The 22,020-nt window shown below is 49.6% G+C and overlaps 1 protein-coding gene across 1 annotated transcript in view; it reads right to left on the reverse strand.

Annotated features, from left to right (window-relative positions):
• The window catches only part of NOC2L (NOC2 like nucleolar associated transcriptional repressor), a 32,651-nt gene extending 11,354 nt beyond the window's left edge, over positions 1 to 21,297 (reverse strand). Inside the window, exons 1-15 of the mRNA XM_042831418.1 lie at positions 21,236 to 21,297; positions 21,010 to 21,144; positions 20,318 to 20,492; positions 19,693 to 19,809; positions 18,949 to 19,069; positions 18,331 to 18,421; positions 17,847 to 17,925; positions 17,086 to 17,196; positions 15,837 to 15,950; positions 14,999 to 15,187; positions 13,362 to 13,501; positions 10,572 to 10,683; positions 4,825 to 4,938; positions 4,569 to 4,670; positions 465 to 608 (exon numbers count right to left, since the gene is read on the reverse strand). Of these exons, the coding sequence (XP_042687352.1) occupies positions 465 to 608; positions 4,569 to 4,670; positions 4,825 to 4,938; positions 10,572 to 10,683; positions 13,362 to 13,501; positions 14,999 to 15,187; positions 15,837 to 15,950; positions 17,086 to 17,196; positions 17,847 to 17,925; positions 18,331 to 18,421; positions 18,949 to 19,069; positions 19,693 to 19,809; positions 20,318 to 20,492; positions 21,010 to 21,144; positions 21,236 to 21,255 (1,764 nt within the window). The 5' untranslated portion in view covers positions 21,256 to 21,297. The remainder of the gene's footprint in view (positions 1 to 464; positions 609 to 4,568; positions 4,671 to 4,824; positions 4,939 to 10,571; positions 10,684 to 13,361; positions 13,502 to 14,998; positions 15,188 to 15,836; positions 15,951 to 17,085; positions 17,197 to 17,846; positions 17,926 to 18,330; positions 18,422 to 18,948; positions 19,070 to 19,692; positions 19,810 to 20,317; positions 20,493 to 21,009; positions 21,145 to 21,235) is intronic.
• Positions 21,298 to 22,020: the final 723 nt, after the last annotated feature.

The following is a 22,020-nucleotide window of genomic DNA, read 5'->3' on the forward strand; positions in this document are numbered from 1 at the left end:
GGAAAGGTTTGCCTCAAGAGTCTGAACTGTCACGTGTCAGCTGTTCTGTGCTGCTGGAGGCAGCTCTCTGCAGGTTGGGAGGAAACCTACAGAGAGGCAGAATCCCCCCCTTTCACCTTAGATAAAAACTGCCACCTACGTATTGGGAGCAGATAACGAAAAGCAAGAAACTTCCCAGCAAAGGGTATTGCCCCAGCAAAGCAAGGCTCTTCCACACTCGTGCGTATTACAAACAACACAAGGCTGTAATTTATGGGCTGTATTTTCCATGAGTCTCTTGGTTGCAGAGCTTTGCCAGCTCCAGCATCAGAGCCCAGCCGAGCTCAGTTGTTTGCGTCTGCCCGACCCCACGCTCCCATTCCATGATCTGCTCCTCCTCCCTTCCCCCCCTGCCACCCCCTCGGCCCCAGCAGCTGGAGCCTGACTGTCTTTCCAGGAAGCCCAAATGGAAGCAGCAGACTCACCACAGACTCCCTGCTGGCCACACCGAAGGTGGCTTTCTGACGCCTGCTGGCGATGTAGGCAGAATTTTCCTGCAGTTTCTCCAGGAGCTGCCGGATGGGCTTGCAGTAGTTGGCAATCTTGCATTCCTTCAGGAAAGATTTGAGCTGGGAAGAGGGAAAGGAGAGGAAGAATGAAAGCAATCTAATCGTTTCCAGAGTCCCTCAGCAAGAAGACATCTCCCATCTCAGTGGCAGCATGGGGTGCTGCTAGATGCTGTTGCGGTGCAAAGTATCAGGTCTGTGCTTAGGCAGAAATAAGGGGACAAATGCACAGAGAGAAGAAGCAACAGTGGATGCAAGGTGGCCCAAAGCACAGAGAAGCTACAGCTAGGATGGGAGAAGGCGTCTGTGGGTCAAGGCAACAGCTATTGGGAAGGGAATAGCAAGGGCTGTGGCTTGAGACTGCAGGCTGGGATTGAAGGCAGAGATTGAGAAGATACTGGATACTGGAAATTTCTGCAGAATGGGTCTTCAGCACAGCTCAGTGAGAAGTGTGGGGCTGCTAGAGCTGCAGGTCATGCCAGATGGCCATCTGCAGGGTCATGTGGGGTGAAGTTGGTGTCTGAACTACTGACCCAGCTCTGACTGGCACCTCCTATTTTTCAAGGGCACAAACCCACACAGCCACCACACAAAGCTTTACAGAATGACTCTGTTGTGGACAACCCACATTGCTGTGCCTAGATACTCCTTTCTTTTCAGACCCAAGGGCTTAGGTGGGATGGTTGGGACAAGAGCCAGCCTGCCAGGAAACCACAAACCCTACTGCTGCCAGCCAGACCATCCCACTTGCAGAAAGTCAGCTCTTGCTCTCTCTGTGTGCAGGAAACACACTGCTGCTCTCACACAGTGAGACTATTTCACTCACACTGAGCCTGTTTTTGTGTTATTGTCTATCTCAGTAGCCACGTCCCCAAGCAAGCCCCTCTTCTTCCCACCAGTACAAACCACCATGCACAGCCCTGACACCTCCAAGCTGAACGGTGAGGCTGCAGCAGATACTCTTGATGCCAGGAGAGATGCAGGTCTCCAGATTGACCCATAGCTTGAATTCCAGCTTAGCATGCTGTGTGCTAGAAGTTTTTACCAGCCCCAAGACAGCTACATGGAGGGCAGGAGCAGGCTCCTTGCTAGAGCCACGCATACACCACGCATTTGACATAGAGAAGGAGACCCAACAGGGCCTTCATCTCACCAGGACCTGCAGATGCTATCAGGATTGAGATAATGGGTTTCTAAGCCAGCAAACACGGTGCTGCCTCCTCTAATTACGGCTTCAAAAGCTCTGCCTCAACAGAGAGAGATGGGCAAAGGAGGGGTACACATCCCTCCTGCCAAGCCTACACGCCAAGTGGGTTGGTATGAAACGTGCCCCTCTGTCAGGGCACCGTGCTCTGCTGGGTGTAATCCTGCAGGATGCTCTCCCTCACGGAGCAGCAGGGCTCCTCTCGTCCTTTATCCCCACCTGCCAGTGCTCATCCAGCTCAGACAAATGGGAGTTAACACGAACACCTTCCTCCCTTTCCACAAAGCAAAGAGCCCATCAAGCAAGTACAAAGAAACCAGCAGCAAAATGCTCCTGCTGGTCAAGCCTGGCCTCTCCTCACCCACCCTTTCTAAAATATTTATTTTTTAGAGGCGCTGCATATTTATCTCCACCGAGAGATGCATTTGTCATTCCATTTATCTCACTTGATCCCCGCAGCTGCAGCCCCAGATCCATTTCATCCGCTGCCACATACATTATCATTTTTCTTTCGCTGCAGAAGTGTCACCTGAAATCCTGCAAAATCTCAGGCTCTATCTGGGCAGGTTGGTGCTGTCTATGCTCACTCTCACAGCTGTATGCTTCATTTCTCCTCTCCCCCTCCTCTCCCTGACCCCGGCAATCCCTCACAGCCCCACTGCTATCTGCCACGGATATTAACGGGAGGTAATGAGATCTCAGCTCTGTGTGAAGAGGCAGGGAGCAACCAAGAGGGCAAAAGAAGATGGAAAAAAAGGGACCCTCCGAATGCCTTTTCTTCCCCTCTGCCAAACACAGCGACCACTGCTTTCCAGAATAAAAGCAATTAGAACATATGTGTGTGCCTGTATGTGTCTATGCCGTTAACATCCCCGGTCGGTTCCTCGCTGTGATCAGTGGGATTGATTCTGTTCAACTGCCAGCCTTAAACACCGATGCCTTAGACCAGCAGAAACCATGGCAAAACCTCAGCTCCTCTTACAGCAAACAACACAGGGAGCTACAAGTGATCTGAAGCAGCTGGGCCTGTGTGCGCCAGGGAACCCAAAACCACCCTGACCCCCCACTCAGAGCACAGGGAGCATTCACTGGGGAGCAGAGGTTGGTAGGGTCACCAGGACCTCCTCCCCTTGTGCAAATCCTGCCTAGCCCACATAGGACCTTACGGAAGGGAGCCAGCCTATGGAAGCAATGACTGCCCAGGAGTCAACCCAGCTGGCTGGCTGGCTAGAAAACAGCAGCCTTTGAGCTGCCTCCCTCCTCACTGCCTCTACTCCCCTTTGATCTGCCCGCTGCTTCCTGCCTTGCAGGCTTCCCAAGTTCAGGCTGAAGGCAGCTCAGCCCCGCTTCTCCCAGAGCTGCTGCAGCCGTGGCCAGCTGGAAGCCAGCCCCTGCAGCACGGCGCTGAGCAGCGTGAGCTCATTGCAGGGGGAAGGATGGGACAGATGGATTTTTACAGTTAACTGGAACCGTTCCAGGGGAAAAGCCTTCCCCCCACACATTTTCCCGAAGGCTCTCCAAGATTTTGGGAAGCTAACCTCAGCACCCTGGCCCAGCAGACGCCACGAGGCTGTGGTTAGCGGCAGCCAAATAGGAATCCAATAGCATTAATTCTCTGCAGAAACACAGCCTGGTCTCAGGGCGCATTTGGAAGCCACGGGGCTCTGAGTGCCAGAGGGCTGTCAGCCGCTCCTCATTCCGGCTCCGACAGCCCTGCTGCCCCCAGCAGCTGCTGACTGAGAGGAGAGGGCTTTGTTCACTGCTGATAAGCGAGTGGAGGAGCTGCTCCTGGAGCCCAGAGAGCTCCTGTCAGCTCCCATTAACCGCAGCAGCAGGCTGCCAGCCAGGCAGTGCCCGTGCCAGGCGGCGGGACCCAGCCAAAGGCATGTGCCTGGCAGCTGCCATCCTGCTGCACAGAGCAGAAACAAGGGGATCTGTAGCACGGGGACTCAGCTGAGATGCTGCTCCCACGTCAGCCGGAGGCACCGCACTGACAATGTGTGCAGACACGCTGGCTCGTGGCATCGAGGAGAGGTGTGTGTCCCCACAGAGCCCCCTGCCAAGCCAGCACGACACCTGCCACTCAGGAGTTAAAAATAGAGAGGAAGGAGAGGAAAGGAGGGGACGAGTTCCAAGTTCCAACATGTTTGCACTGAGCAATCTTGCTGCTCAAAGCAGAGGTCGCAGCTCATTCTAAACCAAAGCCACCCAGCTAGCAAGGTGTTAGGGGAGGATTATGCACAATACACCCAGACGCACAGCCCTATGAGGCAGTTTTATTACAGGCAATGAATTATGTAAACGTCAGTGGTGAGGAAGAGCAGCTGTGGCAGAGGGAAAGGAGAGAACTTTGCAGCAGTGCTGCGAGGAAGAGGGACAGAAATGGGAGCTGTGGCTTTTTGCAAGGACGAATTTGGGATTTGGGGATTGTTGTCTTGTGGAGAGCACATGGTGGGGGTCATAGGCAGGCAGTATGAGCTCTGAGAGCACAGGTACTACAGTGAGGTAACACAGCAATTTGGGCAATTCTGAACCAATTAAGAACTGCGTTCACCAGTCAGAAATGCATCACCACAGGGATCACATAGCACCTCACCCCTCTTCGTGTTCCAGAAGAGTGATTCATTCTAAAGCCCTTTTCACCCACCTTCAGCCTTGTTTTACATGTGATGCCTTCATTCTCCGCAGAGTTCCCCAAAAACGATGATTAGGAAGAGGTGAGCAGCTCTCTGCTCACACTTAGTTTATTGTCAGGTTAAAAGACTTTGTCCCACTCTGTTCACAGTTCTGGTGTGACCAAGAGATACCTTACACCTTACCTGAATGACAGTAGGGAGGACCAGCTCTGGGAATCCAATGCTGTGGGCTTGACAATGAAGATACTCAAGAATCAAATCATAGAGCTGGTCAATGAGTCCATCCTGGGTAGGGAATGCAGAAATAGATATCAGATAGGAACCAGCCTGGGAAATGAGTCTCTAACCTATAGGATGTGATCACAAAACACACTGCCAGGGGCAACTTTTGATCGTGTTTCTAAGGGTGGGCACTGTGAGCAGCTGAGGTTCCACTTACTCGGAAGGCTTTCTCCTGCAGGTTGGCATTTGAAAGCTTCAAGATCACTGCAAAGTTTATAGGTTTAGCACTCATACGTCCCGGCCTCTTGTTGAAATCCACTTGTTGGAAAATCTACAACAGAAGAAAAGGAGACTAAAGATGATCACGTCCCAAAACACACCACAGTCCTGCTGAGATCACGCAGTCAACAGCAGAGCTGAGAAGGCAAACAGAAATGCTGATAGCCTCTTCTGAGTACTGGCCTTTACATGTCCCAGCAAGGGACAGCTTGGGAGCCTGTGTGCTGTGCTGCTTGAAGCCCCGTGACACAAGAAGGACCAAAAGGTTTCAGTTCAAATGTGCCCTTTCCCAGCCTGGCAGGGGCAGACCTTAGGAGAAAGATGCTAGAACTACAAAAGCCAGTTGATTAGGGCATGTTCTCAAAGGCCCCCATGAGGAGATTGGAAGGGGCAACCGAGGGAGGCTCATTAGTAATGGATTCTCATTTTGAAAAGCCAGTCAACAACTGGCAAACATCTGCACAGCAGATGACAGCCTATGAGGGGGGCTGACACAGCACATGTTCTGCCCACCTGCGTTTTTGAGCACCTATGCACAGCCTCACATCCCTGCCTCCAAGGCACTCAGGCTCTAGAATCCTCAACAAACTTAAATCTCACTCTGGGGTGGGGGGAAATAATTTCTATTCTCCCAATGCAGCAGCAAGGCATCCATCATCAGACCCCAACCAGCCAGGAATGTGGCAATACAGCACACAGACTGCTGAAGGGCAAGGTGGGAAGGAAAGGAGGGTGGTCAGGTCACACTGATGCCCCCAGGCCAGAAAAGCATGGAGGCAACTATTGATTTTTTTTAATATATATTTTATTTGTCAATCCAGGTTATTTGGAAGGGAGGGACAAGCTTGGTGCCTTGTGAAAACAAAGAGCCCTAGCCTAGAGAATCGATGCTATAAACCTCGTTATGCACAGTTATTTCTTTGGCCAAAACAATAGTATTGATCCCTAAGGTCAGATGCATTAAAGCAAAAGGCACCAAGCCTGTGAGCTGCCTACATGCCACGATGCAAGCAGGGGAATGCAACAGAGGCACCAGGGAGTCTCTCAGGAAACATAGGAAGGGAGGGGGGAAAACATGGTTCCCAGCTTAAGATTGTATAGAACAGCTCAGCTAGGGACCAGAATGGAAGGATAACTGATGTCTAAGGACCCTGTGGCATGGTAGAAAGGGGATAATGATGGATGAGAGGGCCAGAAGATGGCAGAAACCAATGATCTGACCCATGTGATGAGCATCAGCAGACAGAGGAACAGACAGGGCAACAGGGGTAGGAAGGAGATGGACTTAGGGCAATCTCATGATCAGTTTCTAGAGAGGCAGTGCGTGCAGAAATACAGCCTGAGTTGACAGAAAACCAGAGAACCAAGGCTGCACCCACAGCACATCCACTTTATTACCCCATCCTCGTTTCTTTCTCTCAGGCTGTAGCAGAAGCCCCCTGGCAGAGCTTTGATCAGCCCCAGGCAGGCTGCCCCAGGCCAGCACGCAGCAGGGATGCTGAGCACAGCAGGACCTGCCTGCAGCTCCCCTCCAGCTGCTCTACCACCCTCCCTCCATACCCAAGGCACCCAGCTAAGCTGCTCCAGCTCAAACGAGCTGCCTTTTCTTTTTTTTTCAGATGCACATATTAATTCCCTGTTTTGCATTTTGCACATATTGCATCCCATCCTGTCACTAGGTGCCATCGAGAAAAGCCTTCACTTCTTCAGTCACACAAAGGTTGAGATGAGAAATGTCCCCTCCAGGTCATCTGCTCCAAAGTAGGGCCTCCAAGAACCAGCTCCAGGCAGCTTCTGTATCTCCAAATATAGAGACTGCTTTCAGTACCCCTCATTCACTTATCTGGTCCACGATTCACCAGCTTGTCTGGGAGGAAGCTATGAGAGATGGTATCCAATACCTTGATTTGATAAAGTGAAAATAAACCACCTTGCTCTCCACCAAGCCAACTGCCTCATTATTTGAGTCCATTAGATTGGGCAGATACCATTTCACTCTAACAACTTCTGACACACGAGGAGTTGTGATCCACAACTTAAAAGCTGCAGTGCAGTGGTGCAGGGAGGAGGATGATGCAAATGAGGAATGAGAATGTATATGCAGTGGGTGCAGCAGTTCAGCCTGGTGAGTCTAAAGATCTCATTTCTCCTCTGTGTAAAGGATGCAGAGTCCAGATCTTGCATAAAATCAGTGCTTAAGTGTTTAACATTGTCCAGCACTAAGCTCCAACCACAATCTTTGCATCCTCTATCTACCACCCACATGTTGGACTTCAAGCCCCTTCTCCAAAGCAAGCAGCACATCCAAAACAGAACTCAAGCCATTTAAGTGTCAAAGTGAAAAACTCTCACCTTCCTAAGCTTCTCAGGGTTAACCTCTTTCCCAATCCCTCCACAGGGAAGCTAATTTTAAATTGGCATGCCAAGCCTGCCTGTGGGGAGATTTCCACCTTGTTTATCCACACCTGCCTTCCAGCTGATGAGCCACCAGTTCTCCTGCTGCAGAAACGAACGCCTGTCACAAAATAATTGAAGTGCTGAAGAAAATATTAAAAGCCAGGGATCTCACAGGCCCTTCGAGGGGAGGAACACCACAAAAATAAAAGCCTGCCTGCTTTACACTCTCTTGAGCCATCTCCTCTTGCCTAAGAGGCAATTTCAGCAATTTCTTTTACTCCATCCTAAAAAGTAGAGCCAAAGAGGACACAGCGCTGGATGTCCGTGCTGGGGAGCCATCAGCCCTTGTCACGATGCATCAAGCAGACAGTTCTTATTTCTATTGGCAGGGGCTTGGGGAATTCCTGTGCCTATGGGAATTGCACAAACATTCCATCTGCTGTCTCCTGACAGCACAGCAGCGACAGGGCTGAGACAAGAGGCAGCAAGGGCTGCTTTTCCTTGATGGTGAGGGGGAAGGGAAACAGTTACACAGTCCCTCTTTACAGAGAGCTTTTCAGAATCCACTTTAAGGCTATACAAAGCCTTCTCAAAAAAAAAAAAACAAAAACAAGTGGCTCCAGATGCAGACAAAACAGGGCCACAAAGTCCAGAGCCATTCCTCGACCACATTTGGATTCAGCTGCAGCAACAGACCAGGCAGTCTGCTGCCTTTCACATCAAATGGAGCATGGGAAGGCTTCGATCTGCTCCCTGACCCCAGCCATGCCCCTCAAGTCTGTTCCTGCTTAAAATACCAGCACTGATTAGATTCCTATGTCTCATGATGAGATCACGATGTCTCCACAATTCCTTGTCTCAACCTGGAGAGTGAAAGGAAAATGCACAGGCATTGGAAGCAGGGCCAGGTAACATGGGAGGAGTATGGGGATGCTGCTGGGCTGAATTGAGTTGGGGTCAGGAAGACCAAGGCTCAACTGAAATTAAACTTGGCAAGGGGTACGAAGAAGAGCAAGAAAGGCTTTTACTGGTACATCAACAGGAAAAAGAAATCCTGGAGGGCATACTCCCTCCTTAGTGAGCAAAACAAGCAGCTGGGAACAACAGACAAGGAGAAGGCTGACTGGAAGGAGAACTGGTGGCTCATCTGCTGGAAGGCAGGTGTGGATAAACAAGGTGGAAGTCTCCGCATAGGCAGGCTTGGCATGCCAATTTAAAGTTATTGAATAACTCCTCCCCCCAGTCTTCACTAGTGACTACTTAACACACAGCCCTGGAGCAGAAAATTTGGAAGGTGGGAACTGGGGAAGCTATGCCCCTCCTATTAAAAGCAAAGATCAGCTTCAACAAATCCAAGTGCAAGGTCTGCACGTGGGCCACAGCAATCCCTGCTATGAGCACCAGCTGGGGGATGTAAGGATAGAGCACAGCCCTGCTGGAAATGACTTGGGGGTATTGGCAGCTGGACATAAGCCAGCAATGTGCCCTCATTGCCCAGAATGCCAACCACATTCCAGCTTGCATCAGAAGCAGCGTGGCCAGCAGGGTGAGGGAGGTGATCCTGTACCTCTGCTACACTGGTGAGACATCACCTGGAGTACTGTGTCCAGATGTAGAGTTCTCAGTACAGGAGACATGGACCTGCAGGAGTGCATCCAGAGGAGGGCCACGAAAGTGATCCCAGGGATGGAACATCTCCCAGTGAGGGCAGGCTGAGAGCTGTGCAGCCTGGAGAAGGGAAGGCTGTAGGGAGAGCTGAGAGGGGCCTCTCCATGGCTAAAAGGGGGGTATAAAAAGGGATAGACCCTTTAGCAGGGTCTGCTGAGGCAGGACAAGGGGAAACTTTCAAACTAAGACAAGATTTCAATTGGACATAAGGAAGAAGTTCCTTCTACAAAGAGGGTAGATTTGCTAGTATGAAAAGGCTCATTGTAAAGCACTAAGTTGGGATCAGCACATGGTTTCTCCTCTCAGCAGTGCCAGACACCTTGGACTTCAGGCACTTCAATTCTCCTCTGTGTGCTGCTGCTCCTGCCATCTCACCTGCAAAGCTGCAGTACAGCTCCTAAAGTAGGATTTGCAAGAGCATTCAGGGACCTCTGCTAGAGGAGTTGGGAAGAAACAGAAGGGCAAAGGGAGCAGCTACTAGGAATTCCTCAGGGTGTTTGAGGGATCCCTTGCAGGAGATGGGCAGGAAAGGCTGGTAGCTGCTGGGAGGTTTGAGGTTAACACTCCATGTTGAAGTTAAAGGAATGCAAAAGTATGTGAGCAACACACCCAACACGCATGCAGACATTTCCCCTGCTCCCGTGTCACCAAGGTCTGGACAAGCTGGGCTAAGCAATGCCTCATACAGCAGGGTAGGATGTGGTCAGGGGCTCGTGGAAGCAGGGAGGAAGCTCAGCACTGAGTGTGGTAACATCTGGCTGGAGCCTGACACAGATTACAGCCAAGGTGTTGGGGCCAGAAAACAACAAGGAGGGGGGAGGCAACCTCAAGGGGAAAATAGCATCTCCCAGAGCTTTAGAAAAAAAATAAGCAGCAGAGGAATCATCCTCCCCCCAGGCTCCACCACCACGGAGCAGAGATGTCTCTATCACTAAATCTGGCTGGCAGAATTTCAAATGTGTGTGAACAAGAGGAAGGAAGCAGGCAAATGGCAAAGCCACACAGGCCAGGGCCAGGGCAGAGTGGAGGGGGGATAGGAGGAGATTTATAAACACCACCGGCTCCCGCAGGCTCAGAGGATGTGGTTTGTGAAGGACGTTTACAACAACGCCAAACCACAAGAGCCTCTGCTTCAACAGAACTTGATTAGGAATGAGCCTGGCTGACTCAGGTCATTTATTATAGAAGCCTCCCTCACTCTTGTTGAACGCCCTGCCTTATGCTGACCTGCTGGTGCTTTGTGTTCCTCACCTTGCTCTGTTCCCTCGCACAAAGGCCCCTCTTCAAAGAAACGTGGCTGCACTACTTCTGTGCCCCCACAGCAAGATCTGTGTGGAGAGATGTCAGCAGTCTGATACGTGGGGCATTATCCTAAGAGAAACAGAGCCCCAAGAATTCAACTGAACATGTTGTTTTGCCAGGCTGCCTTTATGGGATACTTTTCCTAAATAAATTCTTCATTCTTAGGAGGAGTTTTTCCTTTCTTTCTCCTTTTGTAAGCGGTTATGAGAAACTCTTCCTAAGATACATCAACAGGATTGAGTAACAGCACAGCTCAGGGGTGTTACTGCATGAGACAACAGGCATCAGCCTCTGCTACATCAGCAGGAGCCAACTAACCTCCAGGATGAATGGCAGCACTGGGATGAAGGTCCTGGTGTTCTCTGACAGCAGTGTGAGGGCACGGATGCAGTGCATGCGCAGAGGGTAGAAACGAGCTGTGGGCACCAGCCTAGAGAGCAGAAAGAGGAAAGGATATCAGGTCATGTTAATACAGGAGCTGCATCTGCAGCCTTCAGCAACATTCTGGAGCATTTTCTACACTAGAAAAGGAGGACAGCTTTAGTATCAACACAGCAAATCAAGCTGTGGAAGCCATCCCACAATGGGAAATGAAATTCACACCTGCTGAAGCTGTAATACTAACAAGTTTCTGCAACCCAAGCACCAGGTTGCCAGGTTCTGATGGGGAAGGAGCTGCCCCATGCCATGTAAGCCAGCAGAGGACAATGCAGTGCCCATCAGACACAAACCTACCACTCCAGAAACCTCTCACTACGCACTGCCTCAGCCTGGAAGACATGGATACCATTACATTAACAAGTCTGGGAATTATATTAAGGAAAACAAACAACAGCCTTACATCTGATAGATCAGTGCATCACCCCCCTCCCAAGAAGAGCTTGCTGAGCAACCCAGGAGCAGGAAAGAAAAAACACCACCATTTGACCAGAAACCATAAATCACCTCCATCCTTCTCCCCCTAACCCCACTATAGTGAAATAATTATCATTGGATCCATTAGAGAAATAAATCTACTTTGCACCCCTGATCTGGCACCAGTGGAGATGACGAAAGCCATTCTCAGGAATTAATTGATCGAGGGATAAACCTGTTAAATGTATAGATTTACTGTAAACCAAGACCATTAATTTTAGAGGGCTCTGCGATGCACCAATCTGCTTAACTTCCTGCTGGCTGGATGCACAGGGAATACAAAGCACAGCTTTGGCTCTGCAAAGAAGAGCTGACCAGGGGTCACCCCAGGGGTTCCAAGCCTTCTCTCCTCTAAGCACACCAGCAGGATGGAAAGCAAAACTTCAGTGCACCACAAATATTTGTTTAGCTGTAAGCCACGAAGGAGCACCATGTTTATAGCATGGCTTTCTACCTTGTCTGCTAGGGACAGGAATAAGATAGAAAAAAACCTTTCCAGAATGGGGGGGAAAAGAAAAAAAACCAGGAGCTTCTGCAGCAAAGCAGCATTGTTCAGCATCACTAAGGCAAAAGCCATCAAACTCCAGCATTTCCCCATTCAGCACTCCTCCTCTCTGCATCAGCATCTTGCTCACACGCCTCTTCAACACGTTCTTCTGAAATGTATTCTTAAAAATAGTTTGAAAGCATTTTATTTTCATTTTAGCAGCAACTCCCTGCTCCTCATTATCTTGCTTCCATCACGTTTCTAATTCTGCTTTGGTCCCTGCCTAGAGCACAAAGCCTGTGAGGAGTGGTGCTTTCCCCACCTGAGCCCCAGGGGCAGCAAGAGGAGCCAATGCAGCCCTGCAGACAGACAGACATCCCCACTCGCTGCTTTTCAGTGGAGCCAGGCGCCACCTCCTGGCCTACAGGCACTTGGGGAAGGAGCATCTCCACCTCCAAGTGCTATCCATCACCCTCCTGGTGCTCCCAAGAGGGCTACACCAGCAGGGCAATGAGAGGTTGTGCAGGGGAGGCTGCATGCCCAGCTTCCCTCCCTCCCACCCATGGCAGAGCTGAGCAGCAGGGTGACAGAGAGGGGCACAGCTCTTACTGTCTGTGCAAAGCAGCCTGCTCAGCACAACACCATGCAGCCCCATTCCCCTTATCTGAACCTTCCAGAAATGCCTGAAATTAAGCAAGAACTAAGAACAGGCAGTCTGCTTCTGGGTACAGACTCAGGCAGGAGCCCACACTGCCATACCATTCCCATCCACACTTATCTGTACATCCCATACATGCTAACATATCTACTCTGTACATCCCAGACACTGGCTTTGTTAACCTGGGATCCATTTCTATTTTCCCCACTCCAAAATCCATCCAAACCTTTGAAGCATTGTCAGATGGTAATTGTATGCCATGCCAACCAGCCCAGTACATCAGACAGGAGCATTATTTATTATTTGCTGCTCTTGCTGAGGCTCACCCCATTCACCTTTCCTTGGCCCCAGCTAGCTGATTTATCCACTCAGACAGGCAAAAAACTGCCTTGAATTGTCTGCAGGACAGCTAAAGCTCTGCAGCAGCAGTGAGAAGCAGCCTGTGCACATGGGGGATGGGGTAAGGATGTATGCATGCTCTAACGATCGTTTAAATCTGCTTATCTTCATCACCACTTGGGAGTTTTTCAAGACCAGGCGGGTGGTGCTTTAAAGCTGAGAATCTGGTTACAGAGCTAACAGGATTTCAGAGATCACCAGAGATTCAGAAATTCCCTCAATGCCCATTAACAGCAGTTTCTATCTAAGCACACAAACCACTAGAACTTCAGATAGCAACAAATGCACACAGAAACCCAGTTCTTCACAGAGCTGAAGGCTTGATTCTGTCTTTAGCACTCTCTGCTGCAAGACAGTTAAGCACATTTTCTCCCTGTACAACTGGGAGTTGTGCCCAACCCTTTGTGCACAGTACCTGGTTTTACATACGCCTGAGCCCATGATCTTAGCTAGGGAAAACAGAGGTGCTGAATTCCCCTTCTTCTAATTCCTCTGTGGCACGTGCTCACAATGCTTCCATCAAAAGCAGCTCGCAGTTCCTCACAAAGCAACCTTAACTCCAAATCACACAGCAGTAACACCCCTCAGACAGTGCTCTGCTGTGTCAGATGAAAGCAGCACTGCCAGCAGAAAGGAAAAAACGACTTACTTGATACAGCCTATGATGACTTGTGTCAGAGGATAGATCAATGGCTCCATGACCTCGCTGGGATAAATCGTGCTGAGAACTCGACACCAGAAATACAGGCAGTGCACATATTGCCAGTTATAGACAGACTGGAAGTTCTCCTGGAGAAAAGGAATCAACATCAAGACCTGAGAGATCGCTCTGGTTTCTCTGCAAGGCCCTTTACTCAGCATTCTCCAAGAGGACAGAGAATTTGCCCAAAGAGACCCAAAGCTCCAGCTGTGGCTCATGCATCACCCAGCAAATTCAGTGCTGTGTCTGGCACACAACCAGCAGCTTCAGGCTGGCTGAGCAGCACAAATCCAAGAGTTTTTAAAGAACCTCTGGGTGAGTCCCTACCCACACCTGCCTTGTGCTTAAGCAACTTCTCTAGGGTCAGACTAAACAAGTCCCTTAAGGACACTCTTTCCAAGGAGTCATGCACTTCCCACAATCCAAAGCATTACATTTCTGAAGAGATTATGCTTTCGAGGGAGCCTCAGCTCCAACCCATCTTTCATACAGACTTCCAAAGCCCAGGTCACTCTTTCACGTGATGGAAACAAGATGTGCAAGAACTGGAGAAAGAGCAGAAATACTTAATGGCAACTACTGGCCCAAACCTTGTGGCAGGGATTGGGCTGCAGCTGGAAATGACAGCTCTCCCAGCTCACTATGACGTACCAAGGCCTGTTCTCAGCTTCTCTTGTACAGCACAACCTGCTCTTGTAATCACCTTCCATAACCACCCACTACTCAATTTAAATTAATTGGCTTACTGCTGAGATTTGTACATTTTGGCTGTGCTGATGTCACGTAAAGTTCCCACAACCCACCCCAGCTGTGAAAACAAGTGGATTTAAGTCTTGTCTGGGCCAAGACTGAGTGTGTAAGAAGCCAACACAATCCAATTAGAGAATATATAGCCCAGACTTCATTTATCCCCATGTCTGAACAGCCAGGAGATTTAACTGGTTACCAGTCCTGCAATGTTTGGGAGCAGCTCAGCCATTAATCTACAGGGATCTGTTTTGCTAAACAAGAACAAAGCCAGGATTAGCAATCTGACTCAGATTTGCTAGGTCAGACTGGAGGTGGCCCAAATCAGGACTGTTCCCAAGAGGTCTGAGCTGCTTTGTTCACTGATGCCCTATAAGTAGTACAGATTGGCAATACCAGCTGCAGACAAGTGGGGCAGATGCACCTTTGGGCACAGCAGTGGAAAGATGAACACATCAGGGTCGTTCCTGGTCCCCTCTACTCTGGGATTTTGCAACAGCAAAACTGTAGTTTCACAAAGAAAAAGCAGCACATCCAACACAGAAAAGGGGAAGCTTGTCAAACTCTTGGCAAGCTGCAGAGAGGGAAGTGACTTCCACTCTGCAGCAGTCTGTTCTCTCCTTCATTACTGAAGCTCTAAACTAACACAGAAAAGAATTCACAGACAGCTGTGAAGCACCCAGCCTCTGGCAAAATTATTCCCTGGCACATTATGAAACGGATCAGATAAGTACTGAGAATTAGGAGACACCAAAAGCCTCAAGCAGCTGCAGTAATTTTCCTCCCTCCACACGTGTCCCACGGGGGGGGGGACTCCTTCCACACTGGCAAACACCCACCTTCTTCTTTATGGTCATTGCACTGCGCAGATGAATGGCAAGCTGGCGGATGTAGATGAAGGCATGCTGGTAGGAGGTGTGTGTGTCCAGGGCATACATCTCTGCCAGCGTGCGCTGCATGAAGTTGATCATAGGCAGCACATTGGGAGAGGTAAACCTTGAATTCTTCACAAATGCAATGTACATTTGCTGTCGGGGAAAGAGAATGAGATACAAACCACGTTGAAGGCAGAACAAAACCTTCCCCACCCCCTGGTGTTTCCTAACAGGATTCCTTCTGTAAGAACAGCCACTTCAGAAGAATAAGCAAAGGTAGTTTTAGCATGCTCCTTCCTCAACAGAGCCAGGAAAGAGAATCTTCCCACCTCTATGTTGTTTAGCACAGAGCTTGAACATTGCCACTGCTCCTCCAAACAAAGAGAGGACAGAACTGTTGGGATGTCTTTGAGCCATACATGCCTGCAGCTGGTCACAGTGGTTAACAAGGCTCTCTTTGCAAGAACAGTAACGAAGCAAACTACACTTGGGATCCTCAGCTATTAGCTGAAAGATCAGAGCAGCTCAGCAGCACCAAAAAGCTGCTTGAAGAAAGCCCTCAAGGTTTTGGAGTAGTATTTATCCTGTAGACAGACTGCATTGCCTTCTAGAACTCTGCCTTGCCTTCAGCAAGAATGGCAGTAGTAACAAACAAGAGACCACACCTCAACCTAACATTTTCACCCAGTTCATTTTCTGGGGGTGCCAATACCTGTTGTACTTCACATAATGAAGCTGTTGCCTTAAGGTTTTTGCATCTGACTTCAGGAAAGCTGCAGAGTAAAAGAAATGCCAAGCTTACCTTGAGCAAGTGACTCAGGTACACCTCTTTCCTGTGGCGGCAGATCTTGTTCAGCACAAGGAAGGACAGCACTCTCACTGTTTCTTCACCCGTGCTCCACAAATGGATTGCTTGCTGGAATAGAAAAGATTCAGGTAAGTGAAGGGACACAGAGCCCCTCCTGCTAACAGAAAGGTCTGGGCCCCTGCCTTCACATCAAGGCAAGGGAAAGAGAAGGATTACAAAAATGGCAGGCCATAAGTTACAGAATCTGTCACAACAGCTACTCTGTCCTCATGCTCTAGCTACAACAGCATGCAAAATTTACATTAATACACCCCCAATCAATACAACTTCACAAATCCACACCTCTGAGAAACGGATGCCGCTTTATTGACATACACTGTGGCACAAACCTGATGAGCACCCAGTGCATCACAGCACTAACTGGACCAGCTTCAGGGAGGACAGCCTCTGCAGAGCTCTGGGCTAACAGACATCCCACATGACCTCAAACACTGCTCTGACTGATGTCTGGTTGCCTTATTATCTTATTTGTCTCTCCTTAACATCTTGAAGAGGAAGTGAACAGATTCAAGTTTTCCCAGACCTGCCTGTCCTCACCTGCTCAGCCTGCAGATTCAGCTGGACACGTATGGCTCTGTCAGAAAGCATCTGGTGCAGCAGCACCATAAGCACGATGCAAGCTTGCAACAACTTCCTCTACTAATAAATTCTTCAGGAAATCAGAAACAGTCCAGCTGCAGGGCTGAAAAGCTTTTCAACAAAATCCTCTCTACAGCAGTTACCAAACAATACCAGGTGGACCATACTTTACCAGAGCATTCCCAGCTTCATTTAAATGATGTGTTGCAGCTTTTCATGCCAACACGTCACCCTGTTGCCCTCTTTCTTTTCTTCCACACCTCCTCTGTTGCTCTTAAGCACTTAGCAGTTGTGACTAAGTTTCTCTGCAAAAATATTCCACCCCCAGCTCTTGAGAGTGTAATACCATCACAGACTAAACACAGCCTCAGCACCCAGGCAGCAAGTTCTCCATCTGCAGCAAGGAAACAGACAGCTTCCCCAGAACACCCACACTTTGTGTGTGGACTAGCAGCAGTAACACACAGCATCGTGCCCATCATCTCACCATGAAAGAGATTCACAGCACCCAGAAAGCCCAGAAGAGAAGCACAAGCCCTGAAAGGACTGGAAGAAAAAGAGAGCCTTGATCAGACTACCATGAAACCACAGCATGCCACCTTACCTTGAGAAGTATCCGGCACTGCTTTGGGAAGGACAGATAATAAGGCAGTATGGAATTAACATGCTGGAGAACTGCTGCTCCAACAGAGGCTTCTGTTAGACAAGACAGGAGCTACAGGGAAAAACAAAGCAAGCTTAGTTAGTTTGCAGTCTTCCTTCAACTATGAAGCATCTCATTTGGCTGTTCTCAAGTAACTGCGTTACCAACAGACTGGAACAAAAGCCTCCTCAAGAAGGAAGCCCAAAAAACCTGAGCTATATCAGGAATAGAACAAGACTGTGCCAGGTTAAATCACTGCCCTGAACCTACATCATCTTGGCAAACAGGAGCACAGGGTGCTGGCATGCAGGTTCATCACTTAAAGCCTTGCTTGGAGTGTAACAACTCAGGGTATATATAGTTTAAGACACCTTATAGACAACACCAGTATCACTGTCACCTCACTATAAATGGCCAAATCTTTCTCATTCTCCTTGCACTGCAAGGACACTGCACTGAGTGAGTCTCTTGCAAGTTCTGCCACTGGCAAGAAGCACCACAACTTGAGGAAAAGGCTCTGCAGATCAAAATGCTGCTCCTGCTAGGTCATTCTGCCACCACTGCCTCACAGCACACCTGCCTTGTTAATTAATTTGTTGACTGCTTGGCTCTCCTTTTAGTGATGGTGAGCGAAAGCTCACGTGCCTCATTCCAAAACACCCAGATCAAAAGCCCACAGATACACAGCCCAGTGCTGGCAACACAAACATGAGGTTTCTTACCTGGATGGTACAGGACAGGTACATTCTTACATCCAGTCGCAATTTGCTCCAAAGTGGACTGCTGGAAGGGAGGGCCATCCTGCAAGTGAACAAGAGTTGGGCTTAGATTAAAAAAGCAGCAGCAAAGCATGAAGAACAGTGGATTTGTTTCCTCAGTACTGCCAGGCAGTAGAAACCAACTGCTTGAAGTACTTGGCCTCGTTGTATGCAGAAGGCTTGGGCCTCCTTTCTCTGAGATCTGACTCACCATGCCTTAACACTGCTCTTGAACACAAGCACACACAGTTACAGAAGCCCTTCTGGTAAACCCTGTGCAAGCAGCTGAAGTCTAACATTAGAGAGGATGCCTTTTCAGAGGGGAAAAAGAAAACTTGGCTGGCTAGGCAGCTCTGAAGCTGCCATCTTTTTCCAGCCTCATGCCAGAATGCAGTTCTGAAATAATCTCACACAGCTCTCACCTGCAATTCTCAAATCTCAGACTTACTTTTGTTTGTTCTTAGGGGCTTTCACAAGCAGCAGCTTTTGCAGGCAGTTGAAGAGGTCCCGGACACAGAAGGACACAAGGGCATTGAACACTGGTTAGAAAAAGTTAAAGCATTTACAAATGATTGTTTTATAAATATATATATTTTTTTCCATAGCTTCTCAGCTAACTGAGAAGAGCTCCTCAAAAAAGAGCTGAAGCCAGTAACTCCCACAGAACTACAGTTTCCACAAGCTTCCAGCCTGATCCATGATTTCTGGTCAGAAATATACCACTCTCCCCCAGAATACAGCCTGGAGCTCACATAAAAGGGAGGTAAGTTCTATCTCTATAGAATTACTGTGCTGTAGCACAGATGAGCAGATCTACATCTGCAGTATTTTGAGAGGTCCTGGCTAGGGATATATGAACTTGACAGCAGAACTGAGCTCCGAACAACATTGCAGGACATCATAGGGGGAAAAGACAAAATAATCTTGTAAGATCAACCCTAAAGACAACAGCAAGGAGGAAAGGGTAAGTTTGCTCCATCAGTGCTTACCCTCACTCTCTTCCAACAGAGCAGCTTTCCCTCCAAAATGGATTCCCTTCTCACACAAAGCACAGCAATTAACTCACCTGCAGCATCAAGGACTTGAAACTTGCTGGGATCAGCACCACCATTGTCTCCTTTGGTAGTTGCTACAGCTGCTTTGAATGCTTGAGTGATTTCATGGAAAAGTCTTGGTGTTAGCCCTCTCTGAGGAAAGAATAAAAACCAAACAGCAAACTTCTGAAGTATTTTATAGGGATAGGAGTGCTGGAATTTATTTTAACTGTAAAAAAAATAGAACTTTTAACATAAGAAAAAGCATTGAAGCAATCAGCAACTGCTAATGGCTTTCACCTGCTTTAAAATTTTAAGACTTTTAATTGGTTGAGGGGCAAGAGATTGGAGAAGCAGAAACAGCTGCAAGCAATTATCCAGCTTAACCTTTCCCTCCCACTCTCACACACAGCAAGGTATTTCATTAGAATACATTGCTCAAAATGTAACTTCAGGTAAGTTCTTGGAACTGTCCAAGACACAACACACAGCAATGAAGAGAACAAGAATTAATCATTCTGCCTGCTTCTGAACCACTCTTCATTTCTTTCATTATCTTTCCCTTCAGAGCAAGAGTAATGATGCAGCCCAAGTGAAAACTGCAAAGATAAGTCACACTGAACTAACACAAACTCTATGGGCAGGACCAGCACACATCTCCTCTGTACTTCTGTGAAAGATGAACAAATTAAAACACAGCCTTTAGATATGGCAACACGTGGACCAACACTTAAAAGAACACACTCCAGTGCTTTGTATTCTAATTCCCTGCTCACCTCTGCAGCTTTCTTCCATTCCTCAACCATCTTCAAGCTCACAGGGATGGATTCAACTTTCTTCTGTTTGCCTTTCTCCTGTTCTTCTTCATCTTCTTCACCTTCATCACTCGCTTCCTAAAAAAGTTGATATCAAGACTTAGAAAATGCTCATATACATATTTTGTGGTCCCATCTCTTTTACTGAATAACTAAAGAGGAGGCAAGTAGGCAGTAGCAACAACTTGTGTTATCAGCACTTTATGTAAAGCTGTAACAAAATTAAGGTTATTACAAATTGCAATAAAGCTACTTCAGCCCTGCAGCTTCACTACATAAGTATGATGTGCAGTAATTGAAATCACCAAGGTCAAGGCTTGAAGTAAAATAAACTTTCATTGAGGAAATAAATACAAGCCTAAAGCCACAGGGAAAAGGCGGTGCAAGGCTCTGCCTTCACAATCTTTAACTCATGCTCAATTCAAACCCACAGCTGATTTCTGGGTTACAAGCACAAACACCTGCAGCTGATCTTTGGAGAACCCCTTCACTAGTGCAATCATCAGCCCAAATGTAATTAACACCTGCACTGAAACTCAAAACATTTCACATGTAATTGAAATAACTGACTTCAGCATTCTGGTACCTCTAATGAGTCAGGTGGTATGTGCAAGCCTCCCTCCTCCTCCTCCTCAGAACTGTCTGAAGCATCAAAGTTCAGCAGCGTGCGGTCATTTTCTTCCAAGAACTTGTAAAATTCGGGATCCTTTTCCTTCAGTCGGGCAAGCTGGTCTTTATGCTCAGATGCCTTTCCTTTCTTTCTGATAGAGAAGAGTTAAAAGATATTTACTCATTGCTCAAGCTTCTACTGGTGCTCTATGAAAAGCAAGCAACCACTGGGCACTATGCACACCTGCAGCTAATTAAAGTGGTGATTGGACAATCAGAGCTGTGGCTCCAACACCTGCTCTGGCCTCATCAAAGCTTATTTTAACTCAGGATTAAGAACACAGAGAATTATAGAATACCTTTGGTTGGAAGGGACCTTAAAGCACTCACAGACCCCAACCCCTGTTGTGGGCTGGGTGCCCCCCACCACATCACACTGCCCAGGGCTCAGCCTGGGCTTGGGATGGGGCACTCACACTGCTCTGGGCAGCAGCATCAGAGCCTCACTGCCCTCTAGGAGCCCCCCGGACGGCAGCACGGCGGTCTCCCCAGATCCTTTTCTTCCCCAAGAAAAACAAAGGCAGTTCACGCAGCCTCTCCCGAGAGCCAGGCCTGCTCCCCCTCCTTGCAGAGCTGGCTGAAGCCCAGCCCCGACCTCCAGACCCTCACCGAACGGCCGCCTTGGGCCGGGACCGCCTCCCCCCCGCCTTGGGCCGGGCCTCCTCCTCCTCCTCTGAACCGCCGTCGGGCTCCGACTCGAAGCCATTAGCGAGGAACTCGTCGACGCTCAGCTCCTCCAGCTTCCTGCGGGGCCAAAGGAGAAACGCGAAGAGGGAGAGGTGAGCGGAACGCACCCCGCTCCCAGCCAGGCCTTCCCCACCCGCACAACCCTCACCTCCTCCCGGCAGCCGCCATGCCGCCCGCGCGCTCCTCGCGGCAGCCGCACTTCCGCTCCCAACATGCCGCGCGGCGTGGGGATGTGGCCACGCAGCGCGCGGGCGTGGTTAACTCTTTTGTAGGCGTGGCTTAGCGCGGTTCAACCGCTGTCGATGTTTTAGCCCCGCCTCTAGCCCCGCCCCTTTGTCCTCCAGGCCCCGCCCCCGCCGCGGGGTTGGCGGCAGCGGCGCGGGCAGAGCGGAGCCCGCAGCATCCCGCGGGCCGGGCCGTGCGGAGCCGTGAGTAGCGCGGGCACGGCCCTGCCGGCAACGGTACGGGCGATCGGGGCAGGTCGGAGCTGGGAAGGGCCTGGCCGGTGAGGATGGAGAGGCTCGGGGTCGGTGGGGCTGCGGGTGGGGGCTCGCAATGAGGCGTCCCGGGAGATCGGTGGGTGCAGCCCCGGAGCGAGTTGGCACCGCCGGGATGCGGAAGGGCAGCGCTGCGCTCCGCACCTCTCCCGTTAAGGCTGTCCTCTTACCGGCCCGCTGTGTGCCCGGTCACGGAGCCATCCCAAGGCGCAGAACGGGGTTGTCGCGCTGCCGGGCCCGACGGTGGCTCTGCGGTCTCGTTTTGTGTCATCTCTCCGTAAACGCACAGCGGCTGTTGGGTGCTGTTTGCTGCGGAGGAGCTGAAGGGCAAAGGGAGAAATGTCAGCGCGGTTTGGTGGTACCCGGGGGATGCGGGATGCAGTGCGGGATGGAGGTTTTGGGGCCTCTGCAGTGACCATCAGGGCACGGAGCTCTC

Source organism: Centrocercus urophasianus, unplaced genomic scaffold, assembly GCF_019232065.1.
Source record: "Centrocercus urophasianus isolate 14NV4802_14NV808 unplaced genomic scaffold, USGS_Curo_1.0 seq_36, whole genome shotgun sequence".
Classification (NCBI taxonomy): Eukaryota; Metazoa; Chordata; class Aves; order Galliformes; family Phasianidae; genus Centrocercus; species Centrocercus urophasianus.